At 30.5% G+C, this 17343-nt stretch overlaps 1 protein-coding gene across 2 annotated transcripts in view; it reads right to left on the bottom strand.

The window, feature by feature from the left end:
* Positions 1 to 17343, bottom strand: part of LOC140044765 (CUE domain-containing protein 1-like) — a 45943-nt gene that overhangs the window by 18900 nt on the left and 9700 nt on the right. For both annotated transcript variants that reach the window (XM_072089415.1, XM_072089416.1), the window contains exon 3: positions 11344 to 11490. In XM_072089415.1, coding sequence (XP_071945516.1) covers positions 11344 to 11490 — 147 coding nt within the window. The remainder of the gene's footprint in view (positions 1 to 11343; positions 11491 to 17343) is intronic.

The raw sequence follows: 17343 nt of genomic DNA, 5'->3' as shown, positions 1-17343 counted from the left end.
ATACCTTGTTAAATGTTAGAGCAGATGCATAGAGGGCAACTGTTCTGTGTCACCTCCACATGATGTCTGCATACCAGACACGAATGTCAACATACATTACGTCAATAAAACTCATGGCTACCTTAAAACATGTATCACAAAATATAACATTTCAAATGTTATTGTTTTTTATGATATAGAAAACAATTCTACTACAATTCTAATATAAGATTCTATTTAAATTCGAAAAACATCTACTAATATAATGATAATTTATTCTGGAAACAAGACTTTTTGGACATCCCATGGAATGTAGTATTAGGATGTCCACCAAAAAGGTATGTTCCTTTATTAGGGTATTTAGTCTGGACCTAAGATCTGCCAAAACAGCAAATGTGTATAAATAAATTCAGAAATGAAACAGTTATTATAATATTCAAAGCTATTTGCTGTCAATAATTTAAAATGTCACTTTTATTAATGATATATTTATTGTGTAAAATTAATATTTGAATAAGCACCGCTTTTGTTCACAATGGTACTTTTGAATCTGAATAAGACAAAAAACAACTACTGTACTAATACTGTATAGTAATTTAGTAAAATATACAATTTCAAAGGATGTAGAGAATGTTTTGTTACTGGAGATGATGAGGATATGATGAGTCACCAGTAAAACTAATTATTATCAATTCACAGTACTACTGTATAATACTATCTCATTCATGATATGATAATATGACTTGTATTATAATTATTACATAATATGACTTGCTTTGATCTTTGCATTCAGGATTGTTTTATTAAATTAATTATCCTCAATTTTTTCATTTAAGAACACAGGTAAAAGAAATAATAATTAATAATTAATATGGGATATATGAGTAATAGTATCAATATTCCTAATCCATAAGAAGCTTAGTAGGAAGCTAACTGTGTTTGTATTCTATGTTGAATATGCCATTTTAATGTCATAAAATTTTTTTTATTTACTTTGACTAACAATTGGATTGAAAAAACAAAATTATTTACCTGAAAAAATTGTAATTTAAAGCAAAAAAAATAGTTAAATTTACTTAAAGTAAATTGGTGTGTGGTTGAATTTAACCATTTATTTTTGTCTTTATAAGTTAAAACATTTTTTTTCTTTTGCAGAAGTGAATAAATTGTTAAAATTGCAAAATATGGCCTATTCAAAGTCTGATTTGATTTAATCTTAATTTTTCATATTTTAGGGGAACATCTTTAAACAGAATAGATTAGATATTAAATGACAGTAGAAAGAACAAAAAACAATACTTTGGGACATCCCTATTTGGAGGACATACCTAAAAAGGGGACACTTTTCTGTAAAACTAACATGGGGAATGTAATGTTTTAACACTGGAGCCAATCCCTATTCAGGATTTGGCTGATAGTGGTGCTACTGTATTAAAAGGACACAGTAGTAATAATATCATTCTCTTCAGTATGTTGCATTGATTGAAATTGTACGAGTTAACGTTACAGACCGCTTCTGATATCCTTAAACTGTAAGAGGCACTTAGACTATGGAATTATTAGACTGTACATTAAAACATTCAAACTGGTCTTTTAACTTAGAATTATGATAATCTTCTCACCTACAGTACTACATATGCTACAATATTTACTTAAACTTAAAGAATCAATTCAATCCCTGCATTCGTGTACAAGGATCAGGAAACTAAAACAAATTATACAAGTTATTTTTATCATTTTATTGTGTGTATGGTTTGAGTCAAATGTCTGAGCTGTTAAGGCAGGGGCACCATTCACCAAGGCCGTCTTGCTCCTAGTTCTGGTGGTGGAAGTCTTCTCGGATAAGGACTATAAACCGTAGGTCCAGTGTACACATTTATAACCTGTGTGCACTTTAAAGAACCCATTTCAAGACAGAGTAGGGGCTTACCCCGGTGAACTGGTTACAAAACAGCCCCTGTTCAGGGGATTACCACCTACTGTATCTAACAAGACAGTGTTTACATGTTGCCAACATTATTGTGCATAAAGACATAAAACTGAAATGGTTGTCGGCACTTTTTCCTGATGATGCGACCTGTTTTGGTATACTACTGTAAGTATGAAAAAACAAACTGAATATCATTGAAGTGGCATCAAATTCAATTATTAAAGCGGATCTTGTTAATTAAAGACAATTAAGAAAGTTAATAAGCTGCATAGGATATATAATTATTTAATCAAATGTCTTGCATTTTGAAGTGGTGTTGTTACAGTACAGTAGTATCTCAAACATGTTGGCCAGTAAAAAGATCACTTTTCAGTATCTGCCATGTTCCATTGTGCCATGTTCCATTGTTAAAACATAGATGTTAAATTGATACAGTACTCACCACTATACAAATACTAACTGTATAATGGTACCACACCACAATAAAACTCATTAGTAAACAAAAACAACTTAAGTAGCTTATAAAGTAGTTTGACCTGTACCTGAAACAGTACAAAAATATTGAGGTTCAGTATATTTAAGGTCCTGTATTGGTAAACAAAAACATCAAGTAATTTGACCTACAATTGGTACACTTGAATGTTAAGACATTTTTTGTTGTTGTGGTTTGTGAGGTACACAGTATAATTATTACTAACACAAATTCTTTTAAGTATCAAAGTAGTTTGACCTGTACCTGCTCATGGTATCATTGAATTTAACAATTTGAAGTATACCGAAAGCATACAAATCAAACCTAGCCTAGCTTTGTAGAAAACAAAGGTACCTCAAGTGTGCAGATCATTTTTATTTTATTTATTTTTATTTCAACAATATTTTATGAGGGTCGTCCATCCAGCATCAGATGATCATTAGGGACCCTCAAACAATACAAACAGTAAATACAAAATAAACTATAAAAACACAAAATTAACAAAGATATAACAAATTAATATAAACACAAGAGGCAAAGAACATTAATTCTAAACCGCCCGGTGATATACTGAAATTTAATTAATTAATTTGAAACGATAAAGAAATCTGTGAGAATGAGAAAAAGTCGCCCCAACCGAGACTCAAACTCGGACCGCCTGCTTGATATGCAGATGTCCTAACCATTAGACCACTGGGGCTTTCATGGTATTGTTCGAACTCGATTGGATAAGGACTCTTTAACATTCTCGGCGTGGTACGGCTGAACAGCACTAGTCCTCAGTTGTACGCACGCGCAACAGAGATCATATTGATACGCCCTCATCTTTCAGTATTTTTATTCACGAGGCGGGATCTCCGAAGAGATACTTTTATATATAAACACAAGAGGCAAAGAACATTAATTCTAAACCGCCCGGTGATATACTGAAATTTAATTAATTAATTTGAAACGATAAAGATGAATTAATATATATATATATAAATATACAGTATGCCTACAATGAAAGAAGGATAAAAAGAAAAAAAATCAGAGCGAGAGAAACAGGTGTTTTTTCGAAAGAGATTTAAAGGAGGAGAAATTGTAAGAGTTACGAATGCTTAAAGGTAGAGAATTAAAGAAAGAAGGAGCATTGAAACTAAAAGAAAGTTTAAAGATTTCAAGGTAAGGACAATGGATAAGAAGATCTCCTTTAGTAATTTGCCTAGTGTTCATACGGCCGTTGGAAGTGACTTTAGTTAAAAGCCGACAGTAAGTGGAGCAGAGTGATGTAGAGCTTTGAAAGATAGACATGCAAGCTGAAAGAGGTATCGTTCATGGAAGGGGAGAGTCTTAGCACTGGAAAAGTGATGAGAAGAGAGATGTGTAGTGGGAGATAGATCGAGTAGTAGACTGACGGATAGCTTTATTCTGGATTTTTTAAAGTTTAGTGGTAGAAGAAGGTTTAGAACCCCAGACAGAGCAGCATAAGTCAAGTCTAGAAAGGAAAAGTGAATTGTACAGAAGATGAAGAGAAGATATGTTTGTAAATTTAGAGGTACGTTTGAGTAAGTAGATAATAGAATTGAGTTTTTTACAAAGGGAAGATATGTGAGATTTCCAGGTTAGAGTATTGTCAATTATGATTCCAAGGTGTTTATCATAATAGTACCCTAGTGGACCGTACTGTACACCTGGTACTTGAATTTTAAGATATTGATATCAAAACAAAACAGAACAATGTAACTAAGAAATGAAAACAAACAATGAGAAAATGTATTATATTTTCTTTTTGAATGGCAAAAGTACAGTCTCTATGAATATAATGACAGAACAAGTGATACATTAGAGAAAGAAAAGATTTATGTTCAATGTACAGTACAGTTAGTTCATAAAAAAAAGAAAGATTTGGACTGTTGTGTGACACTCAAGCCTATAACAAGTGGTGTTAAAATGGAGTTCAAAACAATGACAGCGAAAAAGCATGGACATTGCATTTAAAAAAAATACTTATCAACTAATACTATAGTAAACTGAACCTACTATAGAGTACTGAAATCCAAGTGGTGATGTATGTCATGTGATGTAGCAAGTCAAATGAAGGTGAGTACATACCAGCAGGTTTACTATATACCGTAATATGTTTCTTACAGTTTATAACAATTAGATGAACGACCCAAAAACAATATTATTTATGAGATGCTGAAATTTGACATTGATTTGATATTTATTACAAGTTGTATGTTGTACAGTATGACATAAAATATTTTTAATTGTTCTATAAAGAATTAGAATTGAGTGTAGGGGGAGGGAGGATATGGTGGTTCTGAAGAAAGTCTACATGGGGCTTGTACAGTAGTATAGTTGTTGTTACCCTTGTGACCCAGTTTCATCTCTTGGCTCAACCAGTATTGTTGTATAGGAATAAGCCATACCTAAACAAAAGCAAAAGAGTGAGAGTGCCTAAATGTTAAAGTTACTAGACATTAAAGATACTATCTTGTATTTTTGACAGTTAGTACAGTAGAATACTCTACAAAAAAAGTCTTAATACAGTATCATTTGAATGAGTGAATGTATCAGTACTTTGGCATTATGATATTATAATATATTTAAAAGGGAATTCTAATAATCAGTATAGTATCTCTTTAAAAAACAACATGGATGGCAAACATAACAAGACCATACATGACTGCAGTCATGTGCGCAAATTTGAGTTAGTGTTTACCAACCAACCGACCAACATAGTGAGCTGTAGAGTTGCGTGCAGGCGACTAAAAAAGGAAACAGAACTTTTCATATGCTGACCTACACATGCTTGCTCAAAGACGTACAGAGTGGCGAACAGAAGTGAGACGCGCAATGTGTAACGACGATTACTCATTTAAAATGATGATATTTCTTTATACTGTAGTAAAAAATGTAAAATAATACTGTATTATAATATTCAAATTGTGATTTGACAATAGACAAAATAAAAAGCTGTAACTCTAACAGCACCTATAGTACTAAATTTAAAATAAATCGTGTAAACGATAGTAAATAAGAAAAATAATATTATTACTAACCTTACGACTGAAATTTGGTCTACTTAAAAGACTCAACATTGTAAAAAGTTGGAAGAAGATGTAAACAGTCCAAATAATTAGAAATATTATGGCTCTAGTTCTTTTAAAAATCTTATTTCTCCGAAGAATTATAGGCGTACATATAAATAATAATATAAGATGGAAACAAAGAACCAGCTCTGCTTCTCATAACACAGTGAGTGCTACCACTTCTTCTAATGTAAATCTCGATTGAAAGAAATAGGAATCAGCTGGGATTGGACTCTACCATTTATTGAATAGGAGCCGATATTCTTTGTTTGTTTTGTAAAAGAATCACAGCATAAAGGAAAATCCAACAAAGCCAATATTAATAGAATAAAAGAAGTGATAATCACACTGGTACATGACCTGTCAAATTAATGACTTATATTTAAATTTGCTAACTATAAGCTGTACAGGGTAATTATAATTTTCATTGGTTTCTACAATTATTCATACATGATACATCGATACTGTGCCCATTTTCATAAAAACATAAATCATATGGCACCTTACTAACATATGGCTTAAATGTCACCTTTAAACAGCTGTTCAGTATTTATCTTTTATGTTGTTTTGTTTCTATATAACATTAATCAATGTTCATTCTATTCTCTAAATTTACCGTAAATTGTATTTTACATTATTTACTTACAGTATTTATTTGCCCCGCTTTGAATAAATGTCCCCCATAGAACATCATTTTGAATGAACGCGGCAAGGACTTTATTTAGTTTCTGGGATAAACTAAGCTCAATTTTTGGTTACTTACAGTATGATCCTAAGTTATGGAATGAACTGTCTACAGAAACGACATATTGTAAAAACCTTCAAATATTCAATAAATCTGTTTACAAAAAAAAAGTTTTCCCAAATATAATCATAATTGTGCCGTAGTTAAATTTGTATTTTTTAAATGAAATATCTGAAACATTTGAATTTGTTATGAATATTATTTATATATCTAACATTAGTTTCATTTGTCCATTTTTCTGTTTAGTTTAAGGGTTGGTGTAAGACAAGTTCTTTTACTTTTTCTATTTCCAATCCCTGAAATAGCTTCTATTATTGTTAATGTTACCTTTTAACTTATTGTAAATGTATTCTTGCTTTTCCTTTCTTGGACTTTTTCAAATAAATGTGAATGAAAGAAATGATATGTAGTACTCTACTATATTTTTTTGTATCCTAAATATATTTATACCATACAATAACACATTAGGATGATAATTAACAGAAATAAACAGAATTATTTCTACTGGTATTACGGAAGCTTGATAACAAAGAAATAAAAAATCACTTCCGGTTACTATTCTTATTATTTAAATATACAGTTGCAGAATCAAACACATTCTATTTATTAAATATTATTATAAGAAAAGGGGAAAAACAGAGATCAAAACGATGAATTTATTTTGTTCAAATCAAAAACAGATTTGAATCCTAGTATTTATCCTGTAACTGGATTAAAAGATATCAACAATATTATTAATATTGTCAAGGATATAATTAATATTATAAATTAATTTTAATAATCTACATTGTATAAAATAAGCCATTTTTTTGTCCAATCTCACGTGATATCAACACAATATTTCTTTCCCGTTTAAGAATAGAATAGTCCATTTTCCTCATCAGTGAATAATTAAATTTGTAGTATTAAAGACATATGTACACAGAAGCACAGATGGTCCCAATGACGCAACTCTGTAATAGGTGGTATTGATGTAAAGTTTGACAGACATGTCATGCTATTCACAGTACCATACCACCAGGCCAAACCAGACTAGTAGAGCACACAGTGGCATATGCACAGAAAAACTAGTATAACTTATTTTTAGATGAATTTAATAGAACTACAATATATCATGTAGAGTAAAATGAGTACAACCCGGTTACCATAATGGAAAATAGAGTAAAATGAGTACAACCCGGTTACCATAATGGAAAATAGAGTAAAATGAGTACAACCCGGTTACCATAATGGAAAATAGATTACTACAGATGTACTATATGGTTCAAATTAAATTATTTTATAAATCTTGCTAATTAGTCATTTTAACTTTTTATTTAATATTTTATGAAATTTTTTATATGAATTAATAGAAAACAATATCATGTAGAGTTAGTACAACCCGGTTACCATAATGGAAAATAGATTACTACAGATGTAGTGTATGGTTCAAATTAAATTATTTTATAAATCTTGCTATTAATTAGTCATTTTAACTTTTTATTTAATATTATATGAAATTTTTTATATGAATTAATAGAAAACTATATCATGTAGAGTGGAAAATAGATTAATACAGAATGATGTACTATGGTTCAAATTATTTTATTTTTATAAATCTTGCTAATTAGTCATTTAAACTTTTTATTTAATATTTTATGAAATTAGCATAACACATGTTATTATTAAATTATTAAAAATAAATCATGAATAATACCACCAAACTTGCGAGTCAGGATGACTATAACGAGGCATTTAATAAAAAGGCAAATTGCCTTAAAATGAAAATGTGACATGTTTCGAGAAACTATTCTCATCATCAGAACAGTAAACAACGCCTAGAGTGCTTATACCAATAGGACATATTGTATGTGAATAAGTAAGTAATTAGCATAATAAAACAAGGAATGTAGGCAACAACCAATCATATGGCAAGTGTGACGCCTAATTTAAGGCAATTTGTTTTTTTATTAAATGCCTCGTTATAGTCATCCTAACTCATTAAAAATAAAGGTGTAAAATAGACATATAGAAAATAGGTTACTACAGAGGTATGTCCACATTAAATTATTATATAACTCTTGCTTTATCAGTCATTTTAACTTTTTATGATGTTATTGTTAAATTTTAATATTATATATAATTTGTGCATTATAAATGTTATTATCATTAAATTATTAATAAATAAGGTTTAACAAATTATAAATTTTGCTAACCAGTCATTTTACCTTTTTATTTAATAATAATATCTATGAAATTTGCATAACACATGTTAATATAATATAATATTTTATATAATTTGTGCATTATAAATTTTATTATCATTAAATTATTAATAAATAATGTGTAACAAATATACCTATTTCTTATTAGAATCCGGGAAAGATAATCCGCAAGACACGTTTTTGATTACAGAAAATTAAACTGGATTGATTGTTGAGATCCTGTTTGACAATTACAATCTAATTAAAAACTTTCATTATAATCGGTGTCAAAATGAATTAATTTAAAAGGTAATACTAAATACTGTAACTGATTTTTGTTAATTGTTAACTGATACATTTAAGGTTTCATTTAAAAATTGATTTTTATGTATTTCCAATTCAAGTCAACAAAACCATTGATTTAAAACCATTTTTTTGTTGCAAACTCACTACTGTATATAAATTAAATACTGCAACCTTTTTTTAAGAACAAGATTTTTTTAGACTGCTCGACTCCCTCCCAGCATTTCTGTGTAAAAAGTGTACTTAATAATCCAATACCACCTATCATTTATCAAATTCTACATTTTTTAATTCAAAACAATAAGTACCGTACTTTGATAACTTTCAATAGATTCTATTATAGTGTTTTCTATTGATGCTGAACAATACAAAACAAAAGTATTTACTATTATTAAAATATAGCAATGTCAAGGTAAACTGCTATCTATTAATTGATTCTTATTGTAATTATTAATGGTAATACTAATAGAATATGATAGGCGTTTTTAAAATCAATTCAAAACTAAATATTGTTTATCAAGTAGAAGTATTTATGCTTTATACTAATTAACACAATTATTAAATTTAAATTTAAAGAAATAAAATTTAAATGAAATGATTGTAATGTTATTGTAACAAAATGCTAAACAAATTGGATTCAAGTCATGGCATTTTTTTCACAAGTGGTCTCTTTTAGTAATTGTAAACCTTTTGGACTCCATGCACGTACATTTGGGATCTGTCACATTACTATTATGTACAGTGGTACCACAAAATAAAATGTATGGAAAATAAACAAAAATAAAACAGAAGAGATTTAAGATTCAAATACTGTAACATCTGAATTAAAATAAATTAATAAAAACAAATAAATTAATTTCAACAAATTAGAAGTAAGATCTTTGATAGGCAAAAAGATGTCAGAATAATTAAAACAAATAAAAAACAATAACATTTATTTTTACAAAGAGCTACAGTGTATACATTCAAGCAAAATACTACTTTCCTATCAAATATGTACAGTACTGTAGATGGCCGCCCTACATTAAATCTGACATAATAACATTATAGAGGGCAGCAAACTACTTTTGATTCTCTCTCATTAAATTATATTTACGGTATTTAGTTGAGTACAGTACCTGTATTACCTTTTGAATTAGATTGCATCTTTCTTTAACTACTGTACTATTACATAAGGAGATACATTATTTTGTTTAAATTTTGTATCATAATACAATGATAAAGATCAACAAATTTATACTGATTGAATTATGATTCAAGTACATTTTAATTAAAAGATATATAAAATACTGTATGCTTGCCATTATTTTTGCCTATAGAAATAAAATTTTCAAATATCGTACAAATTTGGAGGAAAATATGTTTTAATGCTTAAGATATTCTATGTAAAATTTAAAGAAGCTAATTGTATAAATTTTATTTTTAAAATATGTAAATTAAAAAAAGGGTAAATAAATAACTGATTTCTAACTATGTCTGTCCAGCAATATTATATGGAAGAAAGAAGAGGAGAAATATGCACTTGAAAACATAAACCTTCTATAGTAAAGAATCTATGTACACAACACATATATTAATGTGTTTGCTATCACATTGTGTTATGAGTGAAGATAGATCGTAAAAAGCAATTTAGATCAAATACAAAAAAACATTCGTATTCAATCAACTATAATCACTATTCAGTGTGCTACTGTACTGAAAAACATGAATTATATTTCAAATATGCAAATTGTACTCCTTTATATTTCAATTCAATGTTTTCTCATTTTAGATTGTCTTATAATTTGAAAATTATGGCGTATTAATTCAGGAACAAAATAGGCAAATGCTATTAATATCATTAGTATTTACATTTACTAAAAGAAATGACATAAACCAGAAATGGTGGATTGGTAGTCTATATAAGTGCTAGCTTACCTGGATAAACAGACAAATGCCATATTCTCCTTGAAGAGCGAGAATATGGAATTTGTTATTTTAGCCAGGTAAGCATGAAATAGACTATATTTGTTAGTGAAAATTATCCCTGACATTTGTTTGGTTAATTTTTTACATATCACATGCCATTGTTTATATTTATGTTGTTAAAACTTTTAATCAAAGGTACTATTGCATGGCCAATTTTTTGTAAACAGTTTGAGAATTACAAATACAATGTGATAGACGAAGTGAATAATAATATCATTGAAAATATCATTGTATGTATTTGTGCTCTACTCCGTGTGCAGTCTTTTAGCGTAGTATATAGCCTTTGATAATCAATCAGGAGGGAAGTGGCAGATTAATTAATTAATACTGTTCGGTGTGCATTTTAAAATAATAAAGAATGTTTTGTATTTCTTGAATAGATAAATAATTGTATACCTGTATGTTGAAAACCCGACTGTCCTATTCAAGTCGGTTTCTGCCTCAAGCTTTCAACTCATTCAAATATTCTCCCAATTCAACTTCGAAACTTTTAATATTTTTGTATATAATATCATTTATAGCGCAGTAGATTCTATGCACTTGACCCAGATATGAAACATTATGTGAATTATATCATTTTATTGTGAAGACTGTACTTGAATGAGCATAGATAGATCATGTTAAGCAATTTAAAACCCTTAGGAGATTCTGTGAGCCATTTCTAACGGTTCCTGCAAACTACTTACATGCGGTGCCTGAGACGACGAGTTAAAAGGTGATGCAGGCGTATCTGACTGCATACTAAGCAACTGATCAATAGTCGCGTCAACAGCGCCATTGTTAGCGCGAAGAACTGCCTCGATCACGTCCATATCCATTTCGGGAAACATTGTCTGTAAAAGCATTAATAAGAATAAAAATAAATAAATGTTATATATAAAAAAAAAATTAAATAATGATAATAATGAACTAAAATAAAATTGATATTAATAGGCAACAATAATGATTTTGTTATTATTATTTATATTAAAATATTACCAGTTTGCTTATAGACATTGACACTGACAGTAAAGTGTAATAACAGCATAATAGTAAAATTGCATAAAATATGTAGTAGAACTAGTAATAAATGAAGACGCATTTAAATGTGGCCAATGTACAGTCTACTGTATATTGATAAATAATATTATCCTTTTCATTACTAAAAATGCCAAGAAAAAAGGGTCCAAGAAGGAGTGCCAGTGTTTTCAATATATACTGTACATTGTCTTGTAAAATTAAATCACCTTTACTACATCAGAGTAGCTTTTAAAAATGTTCACCACAGCGAAAATGTTTAAAGCGTTTTATCTAAGAGTTGAAAATCAAAGCAAATGCATGAAGAATCTCTTGCTATTAAATATTAAATTTTAGTTGAATCAACTTGTGAACACATTAACAGATTTGTCGAAGTGTAAAGGTCAACTTACACAGACGAGCGGTAACGGTAACGGTAAGCGGTAACGGTAAGCGGTAATACAAACCACATATAATCTATGTACAAGTGTCTTATGACCATACACAAAAGCGGAGCGGATGGGCAGTGGAGTGGAAACCCACTCAGGATATAGATTTACGTCGGACAAGCTACGCGGTTTTCCGGTTACCGTTCGTGCTCGTCTGTGTAAATTGCCCTTTAAAGGTTAATGAAAAAAAAAAAATTCTTTCTTTACTTATTTCCATTCATCATACCATACACATTCATAAATATACATAAAGAGCCATATAGTACAAAGAGAAAAAAAAACAAATGGAAAGGGGGAATCTCAGAAGCCCCTATTACAAAAAAAAATAAAATACAGGGCCGTAGCCAGGATCTGTCAAGGGGGGGTTCGCACACTAAGTATTTGGGTCATCCCCCACCCCCATACCTACCCCCCCCCCCTGGGGTGGGGCCTGAGGCGAAGCAAATTTTGTTAAATGACACCCCTAGATGGCCGGAAAAGACACTCTCATGCAGCATTCTCCCAATGAGCAAAACGATCGTACTTGGACTCGTGGACTATTTAAACGATAACATTTGTTGCCGTATGTTAGATGCGCGTGCTCTGTGCGGAACCGCCGATTGTTTGATCATTTACTCGATATTTTGTTTTGCGTTCAAGTTCAATGCGAACGTACGTCTAGGAGAAGCCCCGAAAAAAGCACACTGGGTGAAGGCAAATGCAATTCTTATTATAGCTCTATCTATAATATTTATTTACAGCAATTTGTTGAGGAAATTAAATATGCCAATGTAAATAGGTGATATTGATACATTTGAGTACGTATCGGCTGGTGGTCTAGAAAAAAATAATCGGATGCCATAATGTGAATTACAGTACATGATACCATAGATATTATAGTGTAAAATATTAATATTCACTATAATCCTCTATGATACATTATACTTCATAGCCACACATAAATACTGATGTATGTCGGAAGGCTATATACTTTATGCATGCTGCCTGACTGCCAGTGATCTAAACAATTGGTACGCAGTTGTCTGGCGGTGTCCTTTGTACGAATCGTTCGTCCCCCAGCTCGCTGTGAGACGCGTCAATATCATGTTACATGCAGGGACCAAACATTTATTTTTCAGGTTAAAATCCGCAATTCATTTGCAACTCTTTACAGACTATATCGCTCGAAGTACGCTCATACAGGGAAGAAGGTACTGTATGAGTTATTCCGAACGAGTTTACGATTTTTTTAATTTACGAACAACTTTTTGTACTGTGGGGCACGTATTTGGACGATTTTCGGAGATGAGGGTGAGGTATTGGGCATGTCGGGGATGGGGGTTCGCAGTCGGTTAAGGGGGGTTCGCTGTAAAGGGGGGGGTTCGCCCGAACCATAAAAACCCCCCCTGGCTACGGGCCTGAAATATGTATATAAATGGAAATATTCTTAAATTAAAACATTTGTTTATGGAGTACAAGTAATGATTAAATAATGAAATATATAACACAATATGTTAAATTATTTATTAACACAGATAATTTATAATTTACCAGACAAATTTATCTACAGAAACTGAAAACTTAAAATTGAAATTGAGTATTTTGTGGTGATGATTTAAACATGGTTCTGATTCCCTGCTGTATAAAATGATAATATGTTACTTTATCATAAATCATCACAGCGTAGGTAGAAATTGGCTTAAAATATTAATAAATGTTAAGAAAGTGAAAAAAGGATTGATCATAAAATAATTACAATTGCAATCTAATTTATCTTCTTTGCTTGAATAAATAATCATAAATTTATCAATAAAAATAGCATGTATATTGTAATCAAAATAGATTTTAGTAAATTGGTGTTGAGAAATTCAAATTGATAGCAATAAATTAACAGTTTTTATAAATTAAAATAAAAAAATTAAGGAGTGTATTTATTATACTATACTACCATATTAATAATTTACATAATTAAGTTATATTAAATATTTTAATTTTAGTAATAATAATTATAGTACAGTATTTAGGCTTAGTTTACCATGGTTTATTTACTGAACAATTATTACTTATTAACTGTAATTAAGATTGAGGACCAGAATAGATTTTAAGAAATCTACTGTATTTTATTATTGTTCGACAATATTAATTTTTTACTCTCATTCATTCAAATGTATTATAATATAACCTAGAAACTATAATTGTGCAAATTTACTTTCTGTCAGACAGTTTTATATTTTCTCTTTTTATTGAATAAAATATAGATTACAATTTTACTAGAATAGTATATATTCTAAAAATGAACAAAAAAGAAACAGAAACGTTATCTCTTCTCCACAGCAAATAATAAATACTCTAATTTTGTTTTACCAAATATGGTTACCATCAATGCACCTCTGTGCATTCTGGGATAGTGTAACAAATCAGCATTTCTGTTACTTTTAAATGCCACACACATTCTTGGAAATGGAAAACAATTTAATCTCATCTTTCTATGAAACTGTAAGTCGCCTTCTTGGTTGGATGCTATCAGGTTTCTATGTAATCAAATTGTAAGATATAAATTTCCATTTTGGTAACATTTGGAAATTGAGTACAAAGTGTGCCAATTGTTTAGTAGGTCATACCATAGATAGTTACAATACTAGAGGGCCGATTACAATACTTGACTACTGTAAAATGGTAATAGAAATAATAGATTAGAAGATGTACAGTACGTTATACAAGATGGTCTTCAGTCTTGTAAATCATATTATAATTTACTAAAATATTATTGACAACGCATCTTTTCATGGTCAGCTGCTGTTCTTTGGAACACCCTTCCAAACTCAATCAGGAAAACTGAATCACTCGCCACATTCAAACAACTCCTCAAATCCCACCTTTTTAATTTGCACTTTATTCAACATTAATTAATTTTGTGCTTTTACATATTCTGTTGATTGTTCAGCGCTTAGATTAGAGGTGCCCTGCATTTTGCGCTATATAAATTGAACATTATTTTTATTATAAAAAAAAATTTTCACTACAGTTCTGAGGATAAAATGAATATAAATTAATAGTATCAGAGTAAGATTTTTATATTCTGTAGTAAAGTTTTATATTGCTTTGTGTGAAGCGCCTTTGAACATATGTACAGTATTAATGCAAAGGGCTGTATAGAATCGAGATATCTATGGTATTAATATACTGGTTGCTTGGTGGTTAACATGCTTGCCTTCCAATTCCAAGGTCCAGTGTTCAATCCTAACAAAGTGCCTGGAATGTAACACGTTCTACACCACTCCCTTAAAGCTCTGTCTACACTATCAGACTTTATTTTACAAAACATGTGATGTGCCCATATATGGAGATGATGTCATATCACTACCATATTTGGGTATATCACTACCATATTTGAGCACATCACACTTTTGTCATCTAGTTTGATAGTGTAGACAGAGCTTTACAAATTCTACTCTACTCCCTAAGCCTCAAATGAGACAGCAGTTCATAAGTACATTACATCATAGTTTCTTGCTGTTGGATGCATGAATACAGCATGCTTGGTAATTAATTTAGCATATGGAAATTGGTTTAGAAATACAGGGTATTTGCTCGGAGTTGCTTCTAGGTGGAACACTTCAAGATCTTAAATTGTAATCTCTTTGTTGGTCAATTTTCAAATACTGTACTATTAAAATACTGTATAGTAGTAGACTATGGGAGGTTAACAGAGACAACAATTATTGTTTATCAATAGAAAAGGAAAATAAAAGTAAGAAAAGGAAAATAAAAGTAAGACAAGGAAATACATTTTAAAAGAATTTAACAACAATAAGGGAAAGTCCCTGCAAACAATTATGTCATTATTAGTGTCATGCATTCTCATATTTTCTATACCCCATGGCCTGGCTACGCAGAAGTTACAACAATGTATTTGTATTGTGTTTGTAGGTTGGCACTGTATTACAGTACAGTAGTTTGCATTGATGCCGGTATACTCCCATATTTTATACTTTGTCTTCTGGCCTAACATTGTGCTCCTGGTTTCCCACATTTTCTCCTGGATTACAAAGATAACTAAATTTTGATGTATATATGTGTGGTTTTCTGCATCAAAATATGGAATACAGTTTAAACACAAGCAAATTTACGATAAAGCCACTGTACACTCGATTTTTTTTAATGTATATATTTTGTTTTAATTTTGTAGTTCCCTCATGGGAGACCAGTACTTATGTATTGAATGAGTTTTCCAGAATAAAGAAAGATATGAATGATTGAATCTGTGTGAGTGAGTGGCCGAGCGGTTAAGACAGTGGAACCGTAATTACATCGGCAGGGGTTCGAGGCTCACTCACTCCATGGTTCTGGTGGTAGAACGAGTCTTCTCGGATAAGGACTATAAACCGTAGGTCCAGTGTACACAACTAGCTCATGTGCACTTTAAAGAACCTACAGTAGTACACCTTTCGAGACGAGTAGGGGGTTACCCCGGTGTATTGGTACATCACAGCCACTGATCACCAACTGGGCCCTCTGGGAGACAGTCTTTGACTGAAGAGGTTACCCAGTATAAATATATATTTCAATCAATCTATGGTCATAATTCTTTAATTTTTTTATCAACGGAAAGGGGATTCGCCTCACATAGCCACCACCACATAATACCACTTGTGACATCACACACTGCACTCTTTACTCCTCGATAATAGATAGAGGGCACTGTTGACTTTTAAAAAAAAACACCACCGCACATTTGTTTTTACTTTAATTAAATTTTGGCATGAATTGGTGTAATTCTGGCTGTGGCCCAGTTACAATTATTTCTATCATTACCAAGCCCTATCCTCAATGCAAGCTCATTGTTGATTTACCCCTTGGTTGGGGCTTTCTATTCTCTTTCTATTTATCATTTGTTAATACTTTGTATAGGCATGTATGGCTTTTACCTTTTCTGTATCTTTACAATTATGTACTATGCTTTTATTTTTCTGTACATATTTTATAACCTTTCTCTACTTTTAAACCTTGTAAATGGACCATTTTGAAAAGCAGTACTATGTTACTGAAAATGCAATCCAGTCAAACGAAAGAATAAAATAAAATCATTTATCCTTAATGTTTATTTATTTTCCTTTTCAAGAAAAATTTATTTAAAACTTGATATCTTGAAATGATATCAATTTGTATCTTGTTGTTTAAATCTTCTACTAGATATACCATTCTTCCCTAATCATCCCAAAACAATAATTAGTCTTCAGTCCATATAGTTTTAGCTTTACT

The sequence above is a fragment of the Antedon mediterranea genome, chromosome 3 (assembly GCF_964355755.1).
Source record: "Antedon mediterranea chromosome 3, ecAntMedi1.1, whole genome shotgun sequence".
NCBI classification, from domain to species: domain Eukaryota; kingdom Metazoa; phylum Echinodermata; class Crinoidea; order Comatulida; family Antedonidae; genus Antedon; species Antedon mediterranea.
Note: the sequence above shows the minus strand (reverse complement) of the source record. Positions and strands in the feature narration are given on the sequence as shown.